We start from the raw sequence: 15,063 nt of genomic DNA, 5'->3' as shown, positions 1-15,063 counted from the left end.
TCATGCCTGAATCTTCATAGAAAATTGGTTCACTTTGTCTTGCAAATGAAACATGACAATAAAGTAATGGAGGGTGATGGCTAAAGGAAACCCAGACATCCATGTCTTTTGCCATCACGACAAACAACAACACACACAAATCAACCATTTCCTTCATTAGCTTCCTCACGTTACTTTCAACCTCTTCAACCATTTGCCTAAACACCCCAAAAACTACAACACAACTCAAATTATTTTATGAATAACTAAAACCGAAACTTGGATATTGGAACTTTATTTAACTACCAACGTTTTAAACTGATTATTTATAAAAAATTATTTAAAAGTATATGTGTTGATGGATTGTGAATAAAACCTCCATTGTATCACTAAATTAAAAACAATATTGTATCACTGTTAACTTATATACTTGACGTATAAAATAAAATAAAAATTCATACTTTTTTTTACAAGGGAAGTAAAAAAATTACTTCAAATAGGATTTTAAAGTTTAAAGTACACTGTATAAAATACTTATTCGAAAGTAATTAATTATATTATGATTATTAAAATTTTGCTCTTTGACTAACATTTTATATCTATTTATGGATAAATTGTTTTCTTGTTACAAGTGATTTTCCATCTTACGTTTCATTACGTTTTATCATCGTTAATTTCATTGACATATTTCATATTTTTAGCTATTTTGACTGAATTTCACCCGTTAATGAATAGGTGACAAGTTTGACTCTGGCAGAGGTAGGATATCTAATGTCTGACAAAATAATCCATTTAATTTATCCACAATTAAATCCACACCTAATTCGAAACATTAAAATATGAAGTACATTATATTTATCTATTTATTTGTATAAAAGATTGATAATTCATTAATTCTTAAAATTCAATTAATCATGTACGAAAGATCAAAATTAATATTTTACTATTTCCTTAAAATTTACAAATTTTATTAAGTTTTCTAAATTTTTGAATTGTTTTACCGAATTTTTTAAACCTTTTTTAAATATAATTTAAAAAAAATATTTTGTGGACGAATATCATTCATCCATAAAAAACAATCAATCTGTGAATTGGATTGATTTTTTTATTAAATAAATAGGATTAGATTGAAATTTCAATTCATCAAAATGAATTTATGACTTTTTTACATGATAAATTATAATCTGAAATAAAATGAATAGATGTATCCTATCCAAGTGTTCTGTCACTTCTAACTATGGTGATCAATTTATTACTGTATTTTTGGAGAACTTGTGTAATAACTAACAATAAATATACTTTTCATTTAACTATATTGTATATGTTTAAACAGTTTTTATAAGGATTTCTAAGAGAAACAATCAAGAAAAAAATAAAATTGAGTCATCTATATAAGTTAAGATTAACTTATACATAAATTAATTTAAAAAGTTTTTTTTATATAACTTATCTAAAAATTTATATTTAAATTATTTATAAATTATATGAAGAAACTATATTTGTTTTTTTGTTTTTATGTAATTTCTTATGCGAACAAGTCCACATTAATAAGTTTAATGATATTTAATATTTTTTTAAACTATTGTATTGGTACATATTTATAATCGTAAAAAATAATGAGTAACATCGGGATACCTTAAACACTTTATATTATAAAGTGCCAATTTCCTTCCAACATAAATTATTCCATAACATAAAATTATAAACTGCAGATAAAAAATAGAAGCAAAGGGAAATAGATTGTAAAAATTATTTTTTTATGAAACTAAATACAATAAATAGAAAGATGTAAAAAATAAATTTAGAATATAAATATAATTAGAATGACATATGAATATTTTACTTAAAGTAAACAAATTATATAAATAGAAAAATTAGTTATTAACTTTTTATTTTAAAATAATCAATATCTTTTTAAGAATATTTTTTCTTTTCACCTATGTCTTTTTTCTAAAATTCTAAGTGCATCTTTTGATTACATTAATTGACAAAGATAAAATTGTTTGATTATATTTATTTGAGTAAGTTTCACTATACTCTCTTTTTCTTTGAGTCGGTTTTAAGTTTTTTTTATACTTAGATACATTTGTCTTGCATGTAAGGTATTTGATCATATGATTAGTCTTTATTAGTTCAAGATTCTAGTTGTGTGTTCAGATCGTTATCAAGACTCAGTGATATAGGTTAAGTTATCCTTAGAGTTGAGTCCCTAAAATATTTAGATTATGAGATCTTATTGTGAAAGTGATTTGATTATTTTGGTTAAATTTATTGTAGGGATTAAACTTTTAAATTATTGTGTTTTGAATTGATAAGTGATATTTTGGTTAGTTTACTATTGTTTTAGTACTTAAATCCTGATAGATCTCTAAATAAAACCAAAAACCAAAGTGATTCAAGTTGTAATTGATAGTTTTATAAATAAATAAATAAATAAAAATACCTTTTAGAATCGACCACTTTCAGAAAAATGTTTTCAAGGTAAACTAACTAGAGGTATTACAATAAATGTGTTAGATTAGATTTTACTAAAAATAATTCTCTCATTTCAAGTAATAACACAAGTTATTAAAAAAAAAAAATACACTCTACACAGTTTAGCTAAGCAATAAATTTGATGATCTAAAATCGTGTTTTTTTACACACACCATTGAACATAAGTTGGTTAAGAAAATATTAATATTAGCAATATTATTAAAACACTTTTTTGGATTAACACAATTTTTTATGTTTTGAAATTTATTGAAATTCAGAGTAATTATGTTATTCTTTATTTTTGGTTGGTCAGGTGAAGCAGTGGGATATTCTTTGACCGAGTCAAAGAGCGTCACTGAACAAGGACTACGATAAGTAAGGTACGGGTGAGCAGTAGAGAATTAGTTGCTAAAATGCACCAGTGGGTATCATGCACACTCTCTCTCCCAAAAGGTAAGACCCCTTTTGACTCCAAAGAAAGGGAATGAATGAATGAACTAAAAGGAATGGGGTACTCTCTTAAATTGCGTGCCTTTTCTCACTTTATTTATTCTCTTTTCACTTTTTCCAATATATATATTTTTTTTTATTAAAAAAAAAAAGAAAAGAAAAAAAAAATATAAAAATACGGGAAGACTAGACCAAAACTCATATGTTAACAAAAACGATACATAGGTAGACTATACCTATTCATAAAGAATTCTAAGAACAGACAAGGTGGAAGCCTATTATACCAAAGAAAAGATTCTCTATGAAAAAATCCTAAATTGGCCAACTTATCAGCACACGCTTTTCCAATATATTTCAACTCCATACATAACATTTTAAAAAAAATACTCTTATTTGTTTTCAAAGTAATTGAAACTATTTCAAAAATAGTATTTAGTAATTTTTCTAATAATTTAAAAAATATGCACTAATAAGGTAAATCAATTTTACAGTTTATAATACAGTTATTTCCAAGTATTACTCTTATTTTATTAAAAAACTTTTTACTTTCTATAAAAAGTATTTTGTTATTTTTTTCGCAAAAGATGCTAGTATAGTAGTGGGTAGCTTGGTAAAACGTTATTAGGTCAGTTTGATATAAGAAAATACTTTTCATTTTCATTTTACATACAAAAATATAAATAAATTTTAAAAAATAGGGTTTGTTTGGATTGAGATGGAGTGAAAAGAATAAAAAAAGAGAAAAAGTAGAAAGAAAAACTTATTTGAATTAGGAGAAAGTAAATAGATTTATATAAATAAAGTTTAATAAATAATTGATGTAATTGAAACAAAATTATTTCTTTATTAATAAACAAAATATAAATATAAATAAAAAGTTAAAAATATAATCAAATCAATATAATCTACTATGTATATATTTTTATTGGAATCTTCGTATATATACGAAGAAAATTTGCTGCAATTTTTGTCTCGAATTTTTTTAAATATTTTTCTTAGTTTATGACTCCTCGTCTCCTCTTTTTTCTTTTGCAATAAATTTGTGTATTTCTTTTCGCATACACAAACACAAACTTAAATTCAAATTTTTATAATTTCACGAATGTTTAAATTTAGTTCTTATAAAATTTTAATTACAATCTGTTCTCTAGTTTATTAAAACTAATTGTCAAATTTATTATTAAATATCTTATATTTTTTCGCAATTGAGATTGTTATTATATACATGCACGTAAAATAATTAGATAACACATCAATATTAAATCAAAACTGTTCAATTTTGAAAAATTATAAAACTTAATCCGTAAAACTATTAGAGTGAAATAGTGAATTTAAGTCTAGAAAAATGCTTTCCCTAACCCAAATCAATAATACTTCTCTCTCATTAATAAAAAAAAAAATAGTACCAGTCTTGTTAATTTAAGAATGAAATCTACGAAGTTAGAAATGGAGCATACGAAAATATAAAGTGATATATAATACGAAGAGATTCCATTTCTTTATCAAAAATATAAATTTCATATTATTTAGAAGTTAAGGTTAACAAAAATTTAAATATAAATTTTATTTTTAATTTACTAAGATGTTTTTTAAAGAGAAAAACATGATGGAACTTAAAAAATTCTAAAACAAACAATACCTTAGATATCATCATTAATCTTAGTGATATTATCTCAAAAGATTTAAGGTAGAAAAATAATTTTGCAAGAAAAACAAGTTAATGAAAAGAAAGTGAGTTTACTTAAGGTTGGGATATGAAAATAAAGTTGATGAGTTCATCGGAGAAGTGAAGTTTTGTGTTTTGTAAGTTGTTAAACGTAATGGTTGAAAGATGGTTTGATTTGTTAATTACATGTGAGTATGTTTGTTTCTTTGTTTGTGGGAAGGAATTGGGAAAAGGGGACAAAAAATTATGACTGCAACAAGTTGTACGGATTGGAGGGGGGGCCTAGGGGGCTTGCTGCAAAGAGAAAATTTAGTGAGAGATTCTGCGCAGAAGAGAAAATATGCATAAGGTGGCAGAGAGGCCCATGAGACGCAAGAGCCACAGAAAAAGACACAACACGTACAGAACAAGATGCTTAAATATCCACAGACATTTCTCCATCATTACCACCCTATTTCCAACCTCTACAGTAATCTCATCTCATGCAATCTCCAAATCCAACACATATCCAAAAATGCTCCTTAAAACTATATTATACACATATATCATGTCTGTGCCACTTATGTCACAACCACAAGAACTACATAGTTTACAAAACAAAGCAAAATTTGCAGATCATAAAACGTTTTATGGTAAATGGTGGTTATATTTTAATGGTTTATGTTTGTAAGGAAGGAAGCTACATGGTATTTATGTTATGCTAGTATTGGCTAGGTAGATGGTACTGTTGCTGCTGGTGCTACATGCATATGGGTTTTAACTAGTTTTTAGGGCTTTGTGTAGGGAAGAATAAGATAAGAGCTAAGTTCAGAGATTGCATGGCTTGGATGCATGCTGGCGTGACAGTTTGAGCATTTTTCCATCTATAGGTACTTCTCTGTGTGACTTTAATTTGAAGGCTGTGAGTTGTTATGGATGGAATAGACAGGTCATTCTCTATAGACTGCAAACAACAGCCTAGGATGCGTCCTGCATTAACATTTGCATTTTCCATTACCCTTCAAAATACTTTGACTTCCACTTCTACACTTTTTTTGCATTTCAATCTAACCAACCCTCTTTCATTTCATTTCAAATCCAATCAAAACAAAAGGGTTCCTCACTTTTATTCTATTCTATTGGATCCTGCTTAGATCTAGTCAACTCCATTTTACACTACACTTCTCATTCTGATATTCTTTTGATACCCTTTTCTAAACCAAACAATCTTCTTTGATTAAGTTTTATCCCAGTTTGATTGAATGAGTAATAGTAATAAAGTGAGTTTGAGAGAGTAGAAAAAAAAGTTATTATTCCATTTGGGTGGTGTTGTTTAAACTTGAATGTATGCGTACTGGTTTGTAGAAATGGGTATCTAAAAAACCCTGTGGCATTTATGGGGATAGTTGATGTGAAGAGTGGTGGTAACGAAAACAATAAAAAATTGGTGGTTATAATTATGTTCAACTACCTAAATTAAGACATTAATCATGTTCATAATGATATATGGTGGTGGCATAGAGAATAGGGACATCCCCATTCCTCCAAATGGCCACCTGGGGTGCCCTGTAGCAAGCAGCTGAAGTTTAACCACTGTGAGAAATTTAGCCTCAATTTCCAATGCTTTGGCACGTAATGCACACACATAGATAGATAGATATGTAGATAGATAGATACATGGATAGACACACACACATACACCCTTTCTTTCTTCACTTCAGTGTCTTCCCACTCGAAACTTTCGCACTTTCTCATCATCTTTTTCCTTTTTCTTTAGCTCAAAAATAGTGGAAATGTGGTAAAGCAAAAACGATGGGACCAGGGTGCGATAAACAATGACACCAAGGTCGCTTTGCTTTTCCTTTGGCCCATGCATCATGCATTCATCTCTCTCTCTCTCTCTCTCTCTCTGCCTTTACCTTCTCATTCATTTCACACCCTCACTCTTCTGTCTCAACAATTCCAACATACCACCTTCTGTCCCCCCCTCACTCTCCTAATTACCACTCTGCCATGCCATTGCAACAACTCATTTCAAAATCATAATTTCTTAAACTATTTTACAGAGAAAGAAATAGGTTAAGTAGGGTTGAAAAAAAGAGATTTTGAAGAGATGGTATGTATTTAAGAAGTGAGTTATGAGGCATGGGAAGAAGGAAGAAGCAAAAAGACAATTCTTAGCTGACACTGCGGCTGCTTCTGGACACTTCCTTCACTCCACTCTCTTTCCAATTTTCATTCTCTTCCAACAACTACCATAATAATTATTAATATTTATATTGCGTAAACACATCAAAATCATTAATAACTTCATTATTTCTTCCTTTTATTTCGCTCTACCCAGTTATACTGTTCCAACAATAAATAAACATTTCATTAAAGTTTGATGAAGAAATTCGTGTAGTATAAGAAACATTGTGCCTTTGGCTATAACATGTTTTCGTGAAACTCCCTAATTATTAGATAAAGAGAGTATTTTTAAATATGGTTACTATTTTAAGGAATCAAACATTTCTTAGACCATAGGAAATCGAATTATCCGACATGGTTGAATTGTTTTACCGCTAAAAACCTTTGAGAAGCAGCGGTTATACCAAATAGCTTAGTATCATGTTGGAGTGAGCACATTTTTCTAGCTAGGTTTTTTTGTGTTTACTTGTTTGAACAAATCGATCATAATCCTGCTAATTAACAATCAAATATTAATATTATCTCAGTAATTGTGGTTGTGAACGTAAGAGAAAAAGGAAGATGAAATTCTAACATTTTCTAGGGAAATTAATTTACTTTAACGTTTGTATCGGGCTGGAATCGTTAACAAATGAATACGCAAAATTGGGCTCGTAAAGTTCCTTGGTGGTCCAGCCCAGTTCAGGTCAAAAGAGTTGAGATCGATGTTTCTTTCTGCACCCTAATGTTTCTTGTGGCACTCCATACTTCTTAAAATACCAAACATATCCTTCATTGATATTTTTCATTTCTGAATAAGTGATCATGATAATTAAAATTATCTTCAGATTTTATAAACTAAAATGATTTTATTTTAAAAAATTCATTCTAAATTATAAAATTTAGAATTTATTTTTTTAAAGATTTTTTTTAATTATAAAAAATACATTTTTAGATTGTATAATCCTTAAGACAATTTATGTAGGTGTGCAAAGAAACCACCATTGAGATGCAGAGGTAACAATTTGGATTGTTTTTTCAGTCACATCAACTTGTTTTTCTTCTCTTCTTACTACGACCGAGTGGGATCAAGATTCTCTGCAGGATATTTTTTATTCTTAGCCAGTGATGAATACTTTTACTATACTTTGATTTAACCAATTTGCTGCAAGAAACATGAATTTGTTCTTTGGATTAAGTGATGATGAGTGATTTGATGAAGAAGTATAGAGATGAAAAGATTAACTGGTTCACATTTATTTATTTGATATTGTTTATAAAAAAAATAAAAATAAAAATATTTATTGTATATAAGTGGGTGCAAACCTCACCTCATGAACCAGTTTTATGGGGTTGAGTTACACTTAAAGTTCACTTTCTAATATGGTATCAGAATCATTTAAAACCTCCTAGCAAGTGTTGTTGGGCCTATCGTACCATCCGCTATCGTGCCACTATCGGACCATCCATAATATGTTGTCCCATGCACGAGTTGTCACTCTCGTGTGAGGGAGTGTGTTGAAGATCCCACATCGACTAAAAATAGAATATTTCATTATATTTAAGTGAGTGCAAACCTCATCCTATGAAACAGTTTTATGAGATTGAATTAGACTTAAAGTCCACTTTCTAATAAGAGTTACTTTCACTTCTGGATAAGGGTTTATAACATAATATATAATATACTTAATTGTGCTATATATATAGTTAATTATGATGTTAAAATTAAAGATGTTTTTTAAGTGATATTTGTATTATAGGTGATTAATAGGTTAGAGTTTACCCTTAATTATAAGTCACTTATTATGAGTGTTATTTATTGTTTTTTTCTCGTAATAATAAATAATTAAAAATAATCAACATAATTACTAATAATAAAATCATCTTATTTTTCATTTATTTTAAATTTTTTAACTTATTCAAATAATATTATTTTTCACTATAATTTTTTAAACTATTTCTAGCTAATTTCTTTTATTATGCAGTGTACTTTTATTCAAATAATTCCATGACTAATTTAATAATTTACTTTTAAACCATGATCGGGTATTTATCCTCAAGAGGTAAATGTATTTATTATGATAGCATAATTTAAATTTGTAATAAAATTGAAAATTTCCGTTATTAGTTAAATTTATTGTAAAAAAAGTTAAATTATTTAATTAACTCAATAATATGATATTATAGGTAACACCCAATTATTATTATTATTTTAATAATAAATTCTAAATGAATATGAAATCAAAGTTTATAAATGAAAGTTATATGTTGATTTTTTATTTTATTATAAAACCTTTAGTTTTCTAAAATTTTCTCTTTCTGTAATAAAATGAGATTTTGACGGTAGAATATTTTTATCAAGTTGAGTTTTTGAGGAGATGGAGGAGTAAAATCTGATTTGGACCAATTACAACTGTGATTTGGTAAGTTTAATCAACCATAATTGAATTTTATTCTTCATTTTTTTCTCCAAGATGTTATCGATCCATGGTTGGCTGTAGAAGACTTATTTGGATTTTTGAAATTGTGGGAAAGATTATCAAGGAAATGTTGGATAAATCACATTCCAATCCAATAAATGGAGCAATAATTATATATCTACTATTTAATTAAGTGGAGTAAATAATTATATATTTATTATTGAATTATTGTTATAGTAATAATAAATAAATATATAAAAAAAAATTATTAATTTAAAATTTATTTTAAAAATAAAAAATAATTTATTATTATATTGACTAAGTTAAATATTATTTTAAAGATTAAAAAATATTGGTATTTAAATTAATTTATATATTAATAAATAATTTTAAATAAATATCTAATTAATTATCTTTTAACTATCATATATATATATTATTATTTATTATTATTAAACATAATAGATTATCTGGAAAAGTATAACTTTTTAGTTTGTTTAACATTTGCCAAAACTTGTGAAAATCATTTTTTATTAACAATATTGATGTTTTTTTAGTATTATAAGAAAGAAAGAAAATCACAGTACAAAAACTTTAACTCCATTGTGTTTGTTTGAACTTCATTAATTCTAATTGAACATGTGGATACCTTTATTAATTCTCACTTGTGTTTATTAAAGACAAAATTAACATTAATATGCAATTGAAGTCTTTTACCTTTCTTTTTGTTTTGTAAATTTAAAATCTCCAATGATTGCTTCCACATGATCAATTGATTAATGTTATTTTTTTATTAATAAATACATATGATAATTATTAAACACCAAAATAAGTGTTAAATTATATTAATTTTCAAACAAAACTAACTAATCGAATTTAGAGAGTTGACGTACTAAAAATATTTTTTTTTCTTTGTACTATTATTATTATTTGAAATAATAAATTATCTAAGTGAAATTCAATTTTGGTTAAATTGAAGATAATTAATTATAAACTTAACATAGTTGATTATATGTTTATACACAATACAAAACCAATTTTTTAAATAATGTTTTGCTCAAAAAAATTTAAATATTGATTCATGCTTTATATTTTGTTCATTCTAGAATGATGAATATTAGAAAATAAAACCATAAAAAGAGATTTATGTGTATCATATAAAGATCACTGTAATATGCTTGCCAATAATATAGTAATTAATGCTAGAATATAAATTCTTCTATTTCTCAAAAACAATTATGTAAATATGACACAATTTATACCTATGTACATTTATATATGAATGTTAATTGGTCTTCACTCATGAATTTTATCTCTCCTATACTTGTGATTTAGAGATAATAATACTAGTTCTTTTCAAAACTTAAATTTTTCCGCTAAAAAAAAATCATTTTTAAAATTTTATTGATCCCTAACCAAACTAATATAAGTGATGATAAGTGTTTAAAATTCAAATCAAATTTTTATATAACTTTTAATTAATTCAATCATATAATACTTAAAAAATCTGAATGAAGTATTGTTTATTTATTTAATTATTTTTTAAAATTATTAAAGAAAGATTAAAGTAATAGTCAATAATGTAAGAAATTCAAGGTGATTGGAAGTCTCATGTTAAGTACTAAGTACGAGTAAAATGAACAACATATAAAGAGAATGACACAAATATATTGTTTTAAGGTTTCAAGTTGAAAGTGGTATCTCATTCTTTTGTATGAGTTAGTTTACAACTTATTGATGAATGCTTTCTTTGATGTCTTTTAAAAAAATAAAATTTTAACAATGATATCAAAGTTAGGTTCATTTTGGTGACAACTCAAACAAGTATGATATAAAGAAGGTGGAGAATTTTTATGAATCATTCTTTTTGTAGGAAATGTGTCCCATTGTAGAATGATGATACAAAGAAAGGTTCACGACTCTTAAAAAGTGTTTTCGCTCGAGAAAGATGTATTCCAATATAGAAAAGATTGGTTTAGGAGATTGAATGAATTCAAGTTAATTTGAAAATATGACATTGAATAAAAATGAGTAAGATTTATACTATATAACAAAAAATACACACAAACTCTTTGACCGAAGATTTTGGATTGAAAATGATATTTTGTATGTTATGTGATTTTGTTTATACTCATTAGTGTCAAATCTTTTGAATGCGAAATATATAAATTCATAATATCAAATTAAGTATAAAAAAAAACTTTTAAGTGGCAAGTAGATATAATACCATTTTTTAAGTATAAATATCTATACTTAAATAACTAAAATACTAAGTAAACATACTTTAAGTATATACAGCTAAATGATGATGAACTTATAAATTTTGAATTTCTAACAATTTTGTCCCTAAACTTTAATGGGATGTTGGATATACCTATATTAATAGATATGAATACTATTCTGTAGTTAAATTAAAACGAAATCTACGAGAGATTTTAGAAGTGTACATTTGACACATTTTTTAGTATTTGTAGAGATTTTTTTAGAAGTTACATTATTTAAAAGTTTAAAAATGTAAATATGTATAGTTTCGCACATGATTACTCGTCTAGTTTTCACTAAACTTATATGGTTATATATGAACAAAATGCAAGAGTATCCTCTATTATAAGCAGAAGTTTCAAACTTTTTTGTAACCAAAAAGAAAAAAAAGTAATATAACGCGCATAAAAACAAATTTCATGAGAAAATTATCAAAGACTATTTTAAAAAAATATAAGCTTCATAAATATAATTTAACTTGAATGAGGAGAACCATACTTAATAGTACTTCACACAAAAGAAATTGACATAAATGAGCATAAGCTTCATTTCTACTTGAAGCTTTTAAGTTTTTTCCAAGTCCCATCATCTCTATTCTATGTTCTTTCATCTCACTTTATGTAAATTTATTTTTTTAAATGAATTTTGTTAACTTAAAAAAAAATTCAAATCCAATGGAGTCAAATTCAACAAGCTTAACTTGGATTTTTTGTTTCTAGTTCTCAATAATATGACAATTTTGAGAGAGCAATTAAAAAATGACTTGTTTAAATATAAAAAAAAAAAAACCAGAGACACGTTGAGGCAAAAGAAAAAAGAAATCTAATACGAAAAGCAACACATTTAACAAAAAAAAAAACAAAAAATAAAGATCTTGAATCTGATTCAGCAAACAAATCCCAGAAAAACGAGAACCCAACACCAGAAAAACCTCAAAAATCACATCTTTAGCTCAGAAACAAAGTGTGAATGCACACAGATGAAAACGTAAAATGAAGAAAACCAACAAAAAGCAAAAAAAACTCATCACACTCAACCAAAAAAATGAAGAAAAATAGCAAAAAAAAATGCAGGCTAACGAAGAAAGAACATCATTTGGACCTTTGATTAGCGACCTAAACGTTCAATCCACAGCCAAAACCTTGAATCTGCAAAAGGAGATAAAAAAAACCAAGTAGTGAGAAAATGGCGAAAGAAAAACAGAAGAAAGGGAATGCTCCCCTTGAAGTTAAAGAGAAGAGTAAAGATGGAAAAAGGCAGATGAATAAGAAAGAAACAGTTTTTGGAAATGTGAAGATGAAGAGAAGATGATGACAGTGTGGTGGCAAAGATAAAGAAGAGACAGTGATGACAGATAAAAGAAAGCAAAAAAATATTATGAATCATTGAATGAATGAGAAAAGTTTGAACAACTTTTTAATTCCTTTTAGATATGCAAATTGCACTCTCACTTCTGTAACTCCAATGGACAGATATTAATATGGTACAAATACACACCAAACATTCTTTACCAAACACAACAATATAATACAATTTGATAAAGGTAAGGATACTTTGTTTTTCTCATCTGTAATAATGAAGCCAATCTCAGATTGATGCACAAATGGATCTAAACTATTTTGGGATTATATTATATGAGATTTTTTTTTTCTGCTACTAGTACTGATACAATTTTTCCCAATTAGCACATTATTCATTTATATATATATATATATTGTTTTTAAATGGTTATATGATATAATGGAGGGAAGCATAGAATAAGAGGAGGAGGGCCTCCACATGGATGAGTGTTATACCTAAACGGGTCATACATAATCAAACAGGACCCTACTATATAGGGTCCCACCATTTATGACACGTCATGTCATAATCTCTCTCTAACTTCCTGTGTCTTCGTGAGTCATGACAGATACAAAGATTCCATGTTACAACCTCATTACTCGCCTAAATTAGGCCAACCGTTGAACCCCGCGTATTCTCTCTTTCTCTCTCTCTCTCTGTCTCTCTCTCTTCTCAACTACATTCGTCCCTCTCCCATTTCTGAGAAGGTGGGAGAGACCCGAGAGGAATTTGATTCACCACTTTCTCTGGGTCAAATCCCAATACTCTCTTCAGATTCACTCACCCTTTTGTTTCAATTCCTCAGAATCGTCACGCATTTTTACTCTTTTGATTTTGGGGCCCGAATCGCAAAAACCCTAGAGAGTGCCGATTTGGAGGGTGCGTTCATATTTCGGACGAAGAATCAGAAAGCGAGGATTTTGCGCTTGACCCATTTCGATTGGAAGTTATAGATTCAAAGGGATCGTTTGATTTCATCGGATAATCCCCCCGACGCGAAAGGGGGTAGATGTGGAGAAACTCCCCCCAAAACTACAAGCCTTTATCGAAGATTCGCATCATTCTTCAAAGTCCATGGCTTCACCGTTTTCGCGCTTTGGTTTCTTGATTTTCGGCATTTCCATTAGCTTTTACGCGTTTATTGTCCAAACCCAGGAGCAAAATGAGAAGAATGGCGCTGAATCAGGATCACCGGCTTTTATAGTGTCAAGTCCCCCACCCCCGCCACCGCCTCCACCACCACCACCACCTCCACCACCGTCTCCTCCGCCGCCTCCATCAGATCCTGAGTCAGTTTCAGCGGCTCCCGCGCCGGAATCACCGGCTCCCCTTACCAGCAAGATGGGAGCGCCACCGCCGCACCTCCGTTACATGGGCCACCGCCGCCACCACCACGTGCACGCACCGCCGCCGCCGCCGAAGATGAATGCGGGGAAAAAGGTTGGACTTTTGTTTGCTGGCATTGCGGCAATCATGCAAGTTGGGGTGGTTGGGTTCTTAGTAGTCAAGAGAAGGCAACTTTTGAAGAATGATGAGGACAGATACGAGAATTGTTCTTGAAATAGATTTTCCTCGGTTTTCTTATCAATTCATTTTTATTTATAAATTTAATGGGTTGAAATTCTTTGGCTGAACGCGTAATGGTTTGGGGAAGGGGAATATTGGTTGGATTTTACAGATTCTGATGGAAGGAACATGAAAAGGGCAAGCACGGAAAGACACCAATGATTTTAGAAATTATTGGAACATGAATTGTGTGCAATTGATGCCATCATTTTCTGCCCTTCGCGTTACTGTGCATATTGGTACTGCTAGTTCACGTTTCATGCTGTTGCCCCCTTTTCCCTTAGTTCCATTAGATTGGTTTATAATGGAAAGAAAAAGTAGCCCTCATGTACCTTTTTTTATTTTTTTTTCTAATTTGATTTTTTTTCTAACATGTTCAGTGTACAATGATGCTAGGAATCTTTAAAGGATTAACAATGACAATCTTATATTCTTTGTTTTTTCTCCTCCAATTAGAGTCTGATTGTTCGATGTTCTTATATTCTTTTGTCCTTGTGTCTAGAGTTCTCTAGTACTACATTATATTAAAACTGTTGTGATTTGTTATTCTGTTGTGACTTCAAATGGAAATATAGAATATTTTCTCTAATGTTTGACACACCCTAAAACGACCACCCTTTTTCTTCCTTTTGATGATAGAAATGACGTTCTGCTTTGCCATCTAAAGTAAAATTAACTGCAAACTGGCTTTTAAAGGAAACTTTGTAGCATGATTTTGGGTTTAACCTCTTGAAATGTGATTTTAAGAACTTAATG

The 15,063-nt window shown here is 28.5% G+C and overlaps 1 protein-coding gene across 1 annotated transcript; it reads left to right on the top strand.

Moving 5' to 3' along the window:
* Positions 1–13,302: 13,302 nt before the first annotated feature.
* Positions 13,303–14,759, top strand: LOC137818942 (uncharacterized). The gene has a single exon (XM_068622605.1). It carries the CDS (start codon positions 13,816–13,818, stop codon positions 14,299–14,301), a length of 486 nt encoding a protein of 161 aa, XP_068478706.1. The 5' UTR covers positions 13,303–13,815; the 3' UTR covers positions 14,302–14,759.
* The last annotated feature ends 304 nt before the right edge of the window (positions 14,760–15,063 follow it).

This window comes from Phaseolus vulgaris, chromosome 10, assembly GCF_000499845.2.
Source record: "Phaseolus vulgaris cultivar G19833 chromosome 10, P. vulgaris v2.0, whole genome shotgun sequence".
NCBI classification, from domain to species: Eukaryota; Viridiplantae; Streptophyta; class Magnoliopsida; order Fabales; family Fabaceae; genus Phaseolus; species Phaseolus vulgaris.
This window is presented reverse-complemented; position numbering and strand designations above follow the sequence as displayed.